This window comes from Malaclemys terrapin, chromosome 13 (assembly GCF_027887155.1).
Source record: "Malaclemys terrapin pileata isolate rMalTer1 chromosome 13, rMalTer1.hap1, whole genome shotgun sequence".
In the NCBI taxonomy this organism is placed as follows: domain Eukaryota; kingdom Metazoa; phylum Chordata; order Testudines; family Emydidae; genus Malaclemys; species Malaclemys terrapin.
In genome coordinates, this window is record NC_071517.1 from 8,308,256 (window position 1) to 8,320,766 (window position 12,511).

General features: G+C 40.5%; 1 protein-coding gene across 3 annotated transcripts in view; it reads left to right on the forward strand.

Annotated features, from left to right (window-relative positions):
- The window catches only part of SMURF2 (SMAD specific E3 ubiquitin protein ligase 2), a 92,258-nt gene that overhangs the window by 51,756 nt on the left and 27,991 nt on the right, over positions 1-12,511 (forward strand). For all 3 annotated transcript variants that reach the window (XM_054046725.1, XM_054046727.1, XM_054046726.1), the window contains exons 6-9: positions 2,200-2,284; positions 4,855-4,938; positions 8,174-8,376; positions 12,072-12,156. In XM_054046725.1, coding sequence (XP_053902700.1) covers positions 2,200-2,284; positions 4,855-4,938; positions 8,174-8,376; positions 12,072-12,156 — 457 coding nt within the window. The remainder of the gene's footprint in view (positions 1-2,199; positions 2,285-4,854; positions 4,939-8,173; positions 8,377-12,071; positions 12,157-12,511) is intronic.

Sequence of the window (12,511 nt, forward strand, 5' to 3'; positions counted from 1 at the left end):
CTTTTTTCTATTGAAAATTCATTGTTAGTCTCCTTAAAATTTTCTTCACTAATACAACTTTGTTTTGTGGATGAATGGGTCCAGGTAAAACTAGATAATTCTGAGTATAATAGTTAGAGTAGAGAGAGTTGATTTTATTTTTTTTAATCAAAATAAATTGTAGCTAAAATGAGTTAAAAGTGGGATTAGCTTTATAACAGGGGTGAAATGGCCTGAATTAAAGGACAGGATAAAATTGAAAGGGAAATTATTCTATTTATCTAATTGGTGTCTTCAGCAATTGATTGTCTAGGAAAAGAGGGACACCTTGGTGTATGCCTTATGGCTAAAAATCTAGGGACTCCCTCGTGAATGCCTTATAACTGAGGGCAGAGAACAGGGGGAATCTTGCCTGGGGTTACCTTTAAAGTGGGGGGGAAAGAAGGGTGATGATTTTGGGTAGTGGATACAAAGGGCACCTGAACTGTGTCTTAATCTTGCAGCTCTCTTCTGTGCCACTATTTTATTTCTGATGTGGCAGTGCAGAAAAATGAGTCCTTACTCATTACAAAATGAAGCCGTCCACTAATTTTGGTCCTCACATAGGCAAAGAGGAGGTAATTGTTTAGTTTCATTTTTGTCTGTGTGTATTGCTTGCCTACATGCAACAACGTGAACTTGTAATGTGTGGGGTTGTTGCAGAATAAAGTAAATCAAGCATTTCCTTGCTCTCTAAAGAAATGAAGGGCCGTCTACATTTCTCTCTAATAAAGACCACACTCATAAAAGGTTAGGCATTAATACTGGCTAGAAATGAGGTTAATGCACACAGATACAGCAAGACTTCTTGTGTAGCTCAGCTAGCGTCCCAAATCCTGAACTTCAACACACCTTTTGATTCAGAACTGGGCCTCTCTCTTTCGGAGGTTGCCAATAATGTTAAATTGTCTTGTGGTTTTATGATATGGGCAAATGTCCATTTGGGTCTAGATTGAGGCCATTAAATTTATTTTCGTTTCATTTGTGGAAAAGATTTGAATGCAGGTGTCCAGAGATGAAAAGGTGCATTCATGTCACACAGCCAACAGAAAGCAATCATGTATTTGGTTTCCTGCGTGACTAACCTCTTTAACAACAACAACAACAAAATAAATAAAATGCAACCTGAACATTCAAATCAGATATTTTTACACATTGCAATGTTAGGAACAAAAATTGTCCACAAAACCTGTGATTTCATAACTGCAGTGAAAAAGCTTCTGGCATTAAAACGATGTTTTAAAATGTTTAAGACTGTAGCATGTAATACAGTTTTAGTTTGTTTATAAATTTTTACTGTAAGTAATAAGACTACTGTTCTGATAAATGCTTTTGAAATACAACTTAAATGTGTTTAAATCTATATCACTGATATTTGAATGTTAGTTTACATAGATCTCTAATAACCAAAATGTATTGTGCTCATAGCATTTAAACTTTGCCTGTTTTGTGTGTCCTTTTTTATGATGAATTTTCACCCTCATTCATAGTTACTATTAAAAAATTGAACCTTAGTAGAAACTGCATTTTTAGACCGCTTAACAGGCCCAGTCTTGGTTGCTGCTTTCCATTAGAAGTGTTCCTTTTCAGTTTCTAGTAGCAGTCTGACACTGGCATTGCACAATTCCACTTGCTAATCATTCTGCATGGGATCAGCCACCCTGTTGTCACCAGACCAGTTGCACAGTTTTAAGCTTTGCCTAAGGAAAATCAAAATTAATTACAATTTCAGATTTAACTTTTCTTCCCACTTTGAAAAACCCACCTTTAGGGATAAGAGTGTAATTTTAAAGTAGCATACAGAGATTTAGCTGTGTGGAACCATATACCCCTCTACCCCGATATAATGTGACCCAATACAACACGAATTCTGATATAATGCGGTAAAGCAGTGCTCCGGGGGGGCGAGGCTGTGCACTCCGGTGGGTCAAAGCAAGTTCGATATAACGCGGTTTCACCTATAACGCGGTAAGACTTTTTTGGCTCCCAAGGACGGCGTTATATCGAGGTAGAGGTGTATTATCTCTGCTTAACCTTTATTAGCTATTTGGGGAGGAAGATAAAATTCAGAAAATGGTTTAACTTAGCCCTCCTCTAAGTTATACCATTTCTTTCCAAATGTAATTGTGATTTGGATTCTGTTGCAGTATCTTTAATAATTGCCTTTTAATATTTTAATAGTAAGTCTTCAATCCAGAGACCGAATAGGCACAGGAGGACAAGTTGTGGATTGCAGTCGTTTATTTGACAATGATCTACCAGATGGGTAAGCTAACACCTATACTCACTTTACTTTTTAACCTTTGAAGTGATGAGATGTCAAAGTAAAAATAGACTTTTTTTTTTATTAAATATTTATAAACCTATAGAAGTTTTAATTTAGAAGCTGGAGACATACCAGTCACTGACTTAACTGTAGAAGGTACTTACTGAGGCTATGTCTACGGTACAGCTGGAACTGATGCTCTGAGATCGCTCCACCAGCGGTCGATTTAGTGGGTATAGTAAAAACCCACCAGATCGACAGCAGATGGCTCTCCAGTCGACCCCTGTACTCTACCCCCGACAAGAAGAGTAAGGTAAGTTGACGGGAGAGTTTCTCCCGTTAACCCATCGCGATGGAGACCCTGCGGTAACTCGACCTAAAGTACGTCGACTCCAGCTGCGTTATTCACATAGCTGGAGTTGAGTAGCGTAGGTCGACTTACCGCGGTAGTGTAGACATAGCCTTACTCAGAATGATTGCTAAGAAAATGATTGCGAGAAAATCTCCCGTGGACTTCCCTTACTCTTCTCGTCGGGGGTAGAGTACAGGGATCGACTGGAGAGCGATCTGTAGTCGATCTGGCGGGTCTTTAGTAGACCCACTAAATTGACTGCCAGTGGATCCATCTCAGAGCGTGGATCCCTGTCATAGTGTAGACCTGCCCTAATAGTGTAAGCATTGTGTATCTGTTCGCCCATTTGGAGGGCGAGAGGAGAGCATGTGATATCAGTGAGTGAATGAAAGTATATACCCAAGAACCCACAGCTCATTTGAGAATTATAGAACAGATAATTGACTTACATGAATATAATGTAAATCTAAGTGAGAACTAACATTCTTGAACAGCCCTGCTTTACCCACAAGATAATCTAATAGGACCCAGTGCCCTAATTTTGTACCCCATGTAATGTGAGAGCGTGCCAAAATGTCTTCTACAGAGCTGTAGAGAGGATATAGTATTGTAAAAATGGGTCTCTTTTCTTCTCATTTGTAAATCAAGAAACAGTATTGTTCAAGGTCGTGGAGACTGAGTTCTTGCTGTACTTACCTGACAAAGGCTGGATTCAGGATATTTTTTCCTCTATGAAAACTGATGAGATCAATACCTAAAGCAGTTTGGGGAGTTCAGAAAAATGTGCTGTTTTAGGTGCTTTGGCTAGCATCTGTGTAGCAGAGGAAAAACAGAATTCTGAATGTGAGTTTTGGCAGGGAAAGACAGGAAAGAGTTTATATTTTTAAATGAAAATTGAAAAATCAGTTATCACTTCTAAGTCATAAACCACATTGTGATGTTGCTTGAGAGTCTGAAAAAGTTTAAGAAAATTCTAAAAAGCTATGTAAGTCACTGATAAATATTTCCCTTTTAAACATTTCCCTTTTAAACATTTCTTAGTTAATTGTATAAATGCAAAGCTAGTTTAATCCTTTAAGAGAGAATTTTTAATGGAAAAATAAAATAGAAAAGTCCTGTAATTTAAGGACAAATACAGAAAAAACCTTTTTTTTATCCGACATGTTGGGGAAATTGGGGGTGCCTGTAAGTGGAAAAATTCCGGTTAACTAAGGAGGAAGTGCAGAGTTGGGGGTTGGGGCCCAGGAGGAGTGCGGGGTTTGGGTGTGGGTTCTGGCAACCTGTCCCTGCTGTTCATAGGCGGAGGCGCAGCTAGACAGCTCTGTGCACTGCCCCCGCTCTGCCGCGAGCGCTGGCTCTGCAGCAGGCAAAGGCAGCACGCAGAGCCGCCTAGCCACGCCTCCACCTAGGAGCAGCAGGGACAGGTCGCCGCTTCCAGTGAGCCACGCAGAGCTAGGTAGGGAGCCTGCTGGCCCCACACCAATCGGACTATCAACCGGACTTTCTATAAAAATTAGAAATGCCAGTTTATAGAGCTTTCTGGATAATACAGCTTTTACAGTAGTAATTTTTATCAAAGGAAACTGGTGCAAAAAAGATACTGTGCATGATTGTTGGGTCACAAAAAGATACGCTGATTGCACCAGAGAACTTCTGGTGCTTCATATTAACTTGCTGCCCAGCATTTGTAACAGATGCCTAAATCATTAGCAGTGGTTGAACAGAATTTTAAGGCATGCATATATTTCAGAGGAAAAGGTGAAGAGAAAATATCTTGCAACAAGCTTTTTAGCTATGACATTAGGAGTAATATTTATTAGTTTACATGATGTTTCATTTTTAAGGAGTATAGATAAATTGTGTTAATCCACCATATTTAATAGAAATTATATTGGAAACAGTTTATTAGAAGCAGTTGCCAAATAATAAAAAAAACGAGTGTATCATCAAACATGAAATACTTTTTATTAGGAAACTTGTGGAGTATTTGGAGTTAATTTCACTTTGAATAGTTACTGAACGTGATGGCACAACATTGTTAATGATTTGTCTGGCTTCAAGAAGAAAACATTCTGGGAGTTGAGCTTTCACTGTTCAGCTACTATGATTCATAATAGATGATGTCTTCCTGAGTTGGCTGTTGTGTTAGAAACATTTTTGTGCCTTGGTTTCCTGGAAATATCACTCATTGCCTTATCTCTCAATGTCTGAATTCTAGTTGGGAGGAGCGGAGAACTGCCTCTGGAAGGATCCAGTATTTAAATCACATTACACGGACAACTCAGTGGGAGCGACCAACACGGTAAGAAATTCTAAAACATGCCTATAGTGGAGTTCACCTACTGATCAAAAGTACTGAGCACCCACAGCTCCCATTGGGCTCAAGAGTATGTGCTCAGCAATCCCTGAATATCATGCCCCAGATATATTATATTCTCCCCCCTCCTGCTTAATTCACAGGAATCATTCCAGCTAGATTTCTCTGTACTGGTCTTCATATCACTGATTTTTGGTAGATTTCATCAGTGTGGAACCCTAAGAATGCCAGCCTTTATAAAGTGGGCATTATGAAAAAGGGATTCTGACTGGTTGACAAATGTCTGCAGATATGCTATGCTATAACTATATGGGTCAGAACTCTTAAGCTAATTGTTACAAATATATAACCAGTTTTTGAAATCAGTATAATCAGTTCCACTTACAATAGAAGTCAAATCTGTCAACCTTCATTTCCTCAAACCAAGTGGACTTCTGCTATTATCTAAGCCTTAAATAGTCTCTGTGCATTTTCTTCTGGAGCTTTTTGCAGACCCTCTGTCTCTTCTCTTCCTTCCTCAATAAGGAATAGATGGGCAAATGACCTGCACTATTAAACTTTCAGTTCTATTATATGCCTGCATTTCTCAGTTGAAAGTACTGACCATTTTATTAATTTTATTTATGAATTTATATCTTCTTGATATAAAAATGTCTATCCTAAGGTCTAGACACACAAATATGTCCCTAGTTTTGTACTGTGGAATGTATGGGTAGACCCCTGTGCCTATATGGATCCCCATTTGACACATCGGAGGTTCTGTGAAGGATCATTGTATGAACCCATAATGTTTGTAGCTCTTCTTCACCAACCCAGACTATCAGGACCAACAGTTTCTACCTCACTTATCCCACTTACACTATCCTTATCTGATACCCTTCTCAAAAGGTAGTAAGGGGATGGGACAGATAAGTCTTGTAAGATACCCTGAAGTTCCATATGCTCTAACCCGTCTCCTTACCCTAGTGTCCCCATTCCATCTCCTAATCTCTTTTGCGTCCACTTCTCTGTCTTGCTCTTCTCCTTACCCTCTCACTGTCCTCTGGCTCTTCCGCTCCCCCAACCCTTCCCATACAAACATGCATTAGTCTCTCCCATCTTAAAAAATATATATATACCCTTGGCCTCACTTTGCCTCTCCAGCTACCACTCTTTCTTCTCCAAGCTCACTGAACATGCTGTTTACAATTGTCGCCTGGAGTTCCTCTCCTCCAATTCCATTCTAGACCCTTTCCATTCTGTCTTTTATCCCTTGCATTCAACTGAAACCACTCTCGCCAAAGTTTCTAATGTCCTCTTAGCTAAAGCTCAGAACCGCCACTCCATCCTCCTCCTCCTTGACTTATCAGCCACCTCTGACACAGTTTACCATGCTTTTCTTGAAATCTTGTACTGCCTTGGTTTCCTTGACTCCAACCTCTTCTGGTTCTCCTATCTCTCTAATCACTCCTTCAGTGTGTCCTTTTGGAGGATCCTTCTGATCCTCTCTCCAGCTTTCTGTGGTGGTTCGGAGGTTGTGGTCTTCTCTCTTTACACTTTTATTTCTGGGTAATCTCATCCACAAACACACACTCCACTTTCATCTCTGTGCTGATGACTCACAGATCTCCCTCTCTACTTCAGAACGGTCTCCTTCTCTCCAAACTAAAATCTTGGCCTGTGTCTCTGAGATCACCTTGTGGATGTCTAGCTGCCAGCTCAAGCTAAACATGGATAAAACAGAGCTCCTAATTTCCCCCCACCTCCAAAGCCCTCCCTGCTGCCTCTTTTCTCGATCACTGTGGACAACACCAGCATCTTGCCTGTCACTCCCTGGGCTTGTAACTTGCATCTCAAATCTCTGTCTAGGTCCTCACATCCATGCTATGTCTAAATCTCACTGATTGTTTTTCTGCATAACATCAGTAAGTTATGGCCTTTTCTATCCATTCACACAGCTAAAACTTTCATGCAAGCTCTCGTTATCTTGCGTCTCTCTTACTGCAACATCCTTCTTTCTGGCCTTGACAAAAGCAATTTTGCCCCACTCATATCTGTTCATAATGCTGCTGCAAAGATCATTTCTTAGCTCATTGCTTTTATCATGTCGCCCTTCCCTTCTCTATTGTATCAAACACAAGCTGCTTGTATTTATTTTTAAGGCACATTATAGTCAATCCTCACCCTACGTATCATCATTCATTCGCTATCAAGCTGTCAGTGCTCACCTCTGATCAGCCCATGATTTCAACCTCCATTTATTTTCAGACACCTGTGTTACCCATGCACTTGGGAGCAGCACCCCATAAATATCAACATAGCTATCTCATTATCCATCTTCAAATCCCACCTGAAAAATCTTTTGCCATGATGCCTACAAAAAACTTGACAACAGTTAGGCTGCTAATATGCGGAGACTGCTGCCTATCTTTCTAACCAATATTGTCGCTTTGTTTATTTGTGTGTCTATCCATCTGTTGTCTCGTCTTATAATTAGATTATAAGCCCGTTGAGACATGAACTGTCTTTTTGTTCAGTGTCTGAACAGTGCCTATTGCAATGGGGGTCATGGTTTATGATGAGGGCTCCTAGGCATTATGGAAATACAAATAATAAAAACAACATGCTCAGGTAATGTCTGACCGGGGGAAAAGTTCCAGAGCTGCAGGCCCCTCACTAAAAATACCCTACTGCCAGCCCCCCTCTTTTTTTTTTATTATTTAAAAGTGTGTGGAGAGGTGTTAAATCAAGTGCTTCACATGATCTAGACTGCTGCCGCAGCAGAAGCAGCAGTCTTTAAGGTAGGCAGAACCCATAACAATTTGAGCTAAAATGAACACCTTGAGTTGTATCTGGAAGCTAATTGACAGCCAGTGCTTATCACAGAGCACAGGCATAATGTGCTTCCTGCAAGAAGCATTGCTAAGCTAGTGTATTCAAACGGTCTTCAGATGTAACCCATGTAGAGTACGCAGGACAAATGCATGAATAGCTTAGCAAGGTCTACATACAAAAGAGTAGTTTGCTGTCTTATCAAAGCAGTCTTTGACACAGCGGATACCTGAATATTTCTCACATGTTTTATGAAATTAAACACGAGTGACTGTTTCCTGCACTTTTAGTGACTGATGCTGTCATCTATTGTATGTAAATGTTGTTTCATAAAGGATAGATGTGGTTGGAGAGAATAATTTCCTTGGTTACAAAAGACAAGTAACCTTTTCTCATTACCTCTCAACAGACCAGCATCTGAATATTCTAGTCCAGGCAGACCTCTGAGCTGCTTTGTGGATGAGAACACACCAATTACAGGAACAAATGGTGCGACATGTGGACAGTCCTCAGATCCCAGGTTGGCAGAGAGAAGAGTCAGGTCTCAAAGGCATAGGAATTACATGAGCAGAACACATTTACATACTCCTCCTGACCTGCCTGAGGGATATGGTATGTGAGTTAAAAAACAGTGTGACATTATTCCAGTCCTTCTCTAAGAAATTAAGTAAATTTCTCCTCCCTGCTCTTTGTAACTTTTTTCAATCCTCTTTTTTTCTTTGATAACTGGTTTAAAATGCTGATCTGTCTGGGGTCTGCACAAAGTCTTAAATTTAAGCTTGGATTTCTGGTGATAGCCTTATCGTAAAGCAGTCAGACATTTTGTGAGGAAGGATGGAGCTCCTCTTCCCATTCCATTATTCCTCTCCTTGTTCTCTGAACAATTTAGTGACATTTCTATAAATTGGAAATAAATACTGCCCTGCACTGATTCACAATCAGGTGAAGAAATGTGCCAGATGGAAGCCATTAGGGAAGGGCAGACAAAAATGGTAACTGCATTTGGAGCTATTTAACTTTTCTTTAAGACTTTTGCTGTTCCCAGAATATGTATTTGTTTCCATAGTAGATTCTTACAAGAGTGCACTTAAATGATTGGACATTATTAATGTACCACATGTATTCATCTGCAATTGAGCATATATCTTCAATGGTCAAATGGGCAAACTTAGGTATGATTTGTGGTTAAGTTAAAGAAAGGACTTTGATACATTTTATAAACTCTTTAAATTTAAATTAATCTTGATATTTAAAAGCGTAATTTGATTCTCTTCCCTTCTATATGTAAATTGAAGTGGTAAGGTTCATTTGTGACTTAAGAGTGGAGGGAGAAACTCTTGCGGTTTTTAAACTTGCAGCCCTTGAGCTCAGTACAACACTCACTATGGGCAATAGGTGTCTTTCCACAAACTGCAATGGGAGTTGGAACAAGCCATATTCCAGCATGTTGGAAAACCCTCCCTTATATTTTGTTAGTGTGTAGATGATGGGCGATAAACTGCAAGAACTAGAAAAGAGGAAGCCTGGTGCCAGTAGAAATGTACATTACAATAAGATTGATTAGAAAGAGGCTAGAAAATCATGGAACACATTAAAAATCATATGGCTTTTCCCCCACAATTTACAGAGGTTCACCTGCTTTGTTTCCATAGTATTTAAAAAGGAGGCCATCACTACCGCATCACAAAGCAGTGCAGCCTAGTGGATAGAGTATTGGGCCAGGACTCAGAAGATCTGGGTTCTGAGGATATTGTGAAGGCAAGACTATAGCAGGGTTCAAAAAAGAACTAGATAAGTTGATGGAGGTTAGGTCCATCAGTGACTATTAGCCAGGATGGGCAGGGATGGTCATAGGTGCCAACTTCCCCTCTGCCCCATGGGTGTTTGACCCGCCCCTGCACCACCCTCACCCCACCCCATTTCCACTCCCTTCCCCAAGTCCCTGCCTCTTTATTTCCTCCTCCCCTGAGCGTGCCACATCCCCACTCCTCCCCCTCCCTACCGGAAAGTCCTAAGCGCTGCCAAACAGCTGTTAGGCGGTGGGCAGGAAGTGGGGGAGGAGCGGGGATGCGGCACGCTCGGGGGAGGAGGAAGTGAGGAAGGGATGGGGGTGGGGGAAGCTTGGCTGCCGGTGGGTGCGGAGCACCTGCTAATTTTTCCCAGTGGGTGCTGCAGCACCCACGGAGTCGGGACGTATGGGGATGGTGTCCCTAGCCTCTGTTTGCCAGATGCTGGGAATGAGCGACAGGGAATGGATCACTTGATGGTTACCTGTTCTGTTCTTTTCTTCTGGGGCACCTGGCATTGGCCACTGTTGGAAGACAGGATACTGGGCTAGATGGACCTTTGGTCTGACCCAGTATTGCCATTCTTATGTTCTATTCCTGGCTCTGCCACTGGAGTGCTGGGTGACCTTGGGCAAGTATGTGCCTCAGTTTCCCCATCTGTAAAATGGGGATAATGATACTGCAAAGCACTTTGAGAGCTACTGATGAAAAGCACTGTATAAGAGTGGGGTATTATACTTTGATCACGTCACATATTTTGTCAGGTAAACTATAGTGGATGACATAAGTAGTTAACGTCTGCATGGTAATGTGACCTTGTGCCTTAACATTTCCTAAAATCAAGTGCTTTTAGCTATTCAGTAGGTTTAACTGAACTTCATGAAGTTTCAGTTTTTAAAATTGGAAGACTTCTGGCACAACTGAACGAGCCCTTACCCATGTGGCTAGAGAAGATACTCACACAGTTGTAAGTGTAGTTGGCCAAGTTGATTCCATCTCTCATAATACCTATAAAAACACTTAAACACAGAGATAATGCTGTAATCTCATTAAATGTCTAATCTTTTTAGTGGAAGTTTTTGCATTTGATGTGGTGTTCCTCATTATCTAGAGGCTTTTGTAGGACACTACCAGCTGGTAGTAGAGAAATACCTATGTCATGGATAATGACTTGTTAATTACCTGGATATCTGGGTCAAGGACATCTGAATTGACTCTTTAGGGAAGTGGAACATTTTAAAGTAAAACATGGAATATTTAATAGCTGCTTTGAACTTATGCTTTTTTAAAAGTCTGCATTCTTGTCAAATTTTGTATACAGACTTAATCTTTCTAGTGTACAACTAGGGGAATATTGGAATACTTTTGTTTTAGACTACTTGAGAAACGTTACCACATTTGGTAGGTCTGGAAGGCTGGTACAAAGACTGTTTTGAAACATGTTTCCACGTTGTTCAGTTGCTGATACAACTTCTGCTATACCCTGCTTAATTTTTTTTTTTTAAATCACTTTACCAAAAAGTCTGATTTAGATCCCTATAACAGTACACTTAGGCTTTGTCTACACCACGCAGCTTTTAGCAACACGGCCACGCCGTTACAGCTGTGCTGCTAAAAGGCACGCAGTGTAGCTGCTGTTTGACGGCAAAAGAAAGCTCTCCTGCTGACAAAAAACTTCCACCCCCCACAAGCTGCAGCAGCTTTGTTGGCAGGCGAGTGCTCCTGCTGACAAAGCGCTGTTCACACTGGTGCTATTCATCTGTAAAAATTTTGTATTTCAGGGTGTATGTTTTTTTTTTTAACACCTCTGAATGACAAAAGTTTTGCCGACAAAGTTCCAGTGTAGACAAAGCCTGAGACTCTCTCTTCATGGGACTTTTACTCCTGTTATAACCATGGAATATGTGCTAGTTAAGTGTTTGTAAAATGTGTGCTATTCTAGAGTTTAGGCACTGCCTTAGAGGAAGTAAAAGCCCAGTATTGCTGAGGTTTTATTATGTAATCCCAGATGTAGACACAATTCCAGAAGAAACTGAAACCTTTGTCTCATAATAGACTCCTATGAACTGCAAAGAAAAGATACTGCTTTCCTATCCATATCTACAAATTGTAGTATTTCCCCGAAACGCTGACTGTAGAAAAACTATTCCACGCCTCTAGCAAAAACAAATAGCTAAAAACTGTCAGATTGCCAATTGTCAAGGCTTGCTGCTATGCTAATTGACTCTGATTTGGATTTCTTCTTGGACGCCACATGCAACCTGCTCAGCCTGCTGTCAGGAAGCCTAGCTCTCTCCACATGTTAATCTGATGACAGTACCTAGAAACCTTCCATGGAAAAAATCTGTTTGTTTAACCACATTTCTAGAGCATCTCTTCTTCTGAGCAGAGCTGTTTGGTTAGTAATTTTGTCTATAATCTTGTAGTATGAGCTGGATGACTTTTTTTTTATTTTCCTTTTCCCTTTCATGCATGTCAATTTTCGTGGTTGTTCTTAAATTATTTTATCTTAATTAACAGAGCAAAGGACAACTCAGCAAGGTCAGGTCTATTTCCTGCATACTCAGACCGGTGTAAGCACATGGCATGACCCAAGAGTACCAAGGTAAGAGAAGAACTCACATGTCTTTATTGTTATATAAAGTCTTAAATTAAACAGGATGCTCTTAAAATTGCTTGTCCTCCAATATTACACTGTTGAATGTTACTTAAGAGAATATGCAGATTGGCTTGCTAGATGAAACATGCCCATGCCCCCTTCTCCACCCCCACTCCTCCCCAGCATCCAGCTTGTCATCTTAACATAAGCCACTCAACAAAATAACAAGTTTCAGAGTAACAGCCGTGTTAGTCTGTATCCGCAAAAAGAAGAACAGGAGTACTTGTGGCACCTTAGAGACTAACAAATTTATTAGAGCACGAAAGCTTATGCTCTAATAAATTTGTTAGTCTCTAAGGTG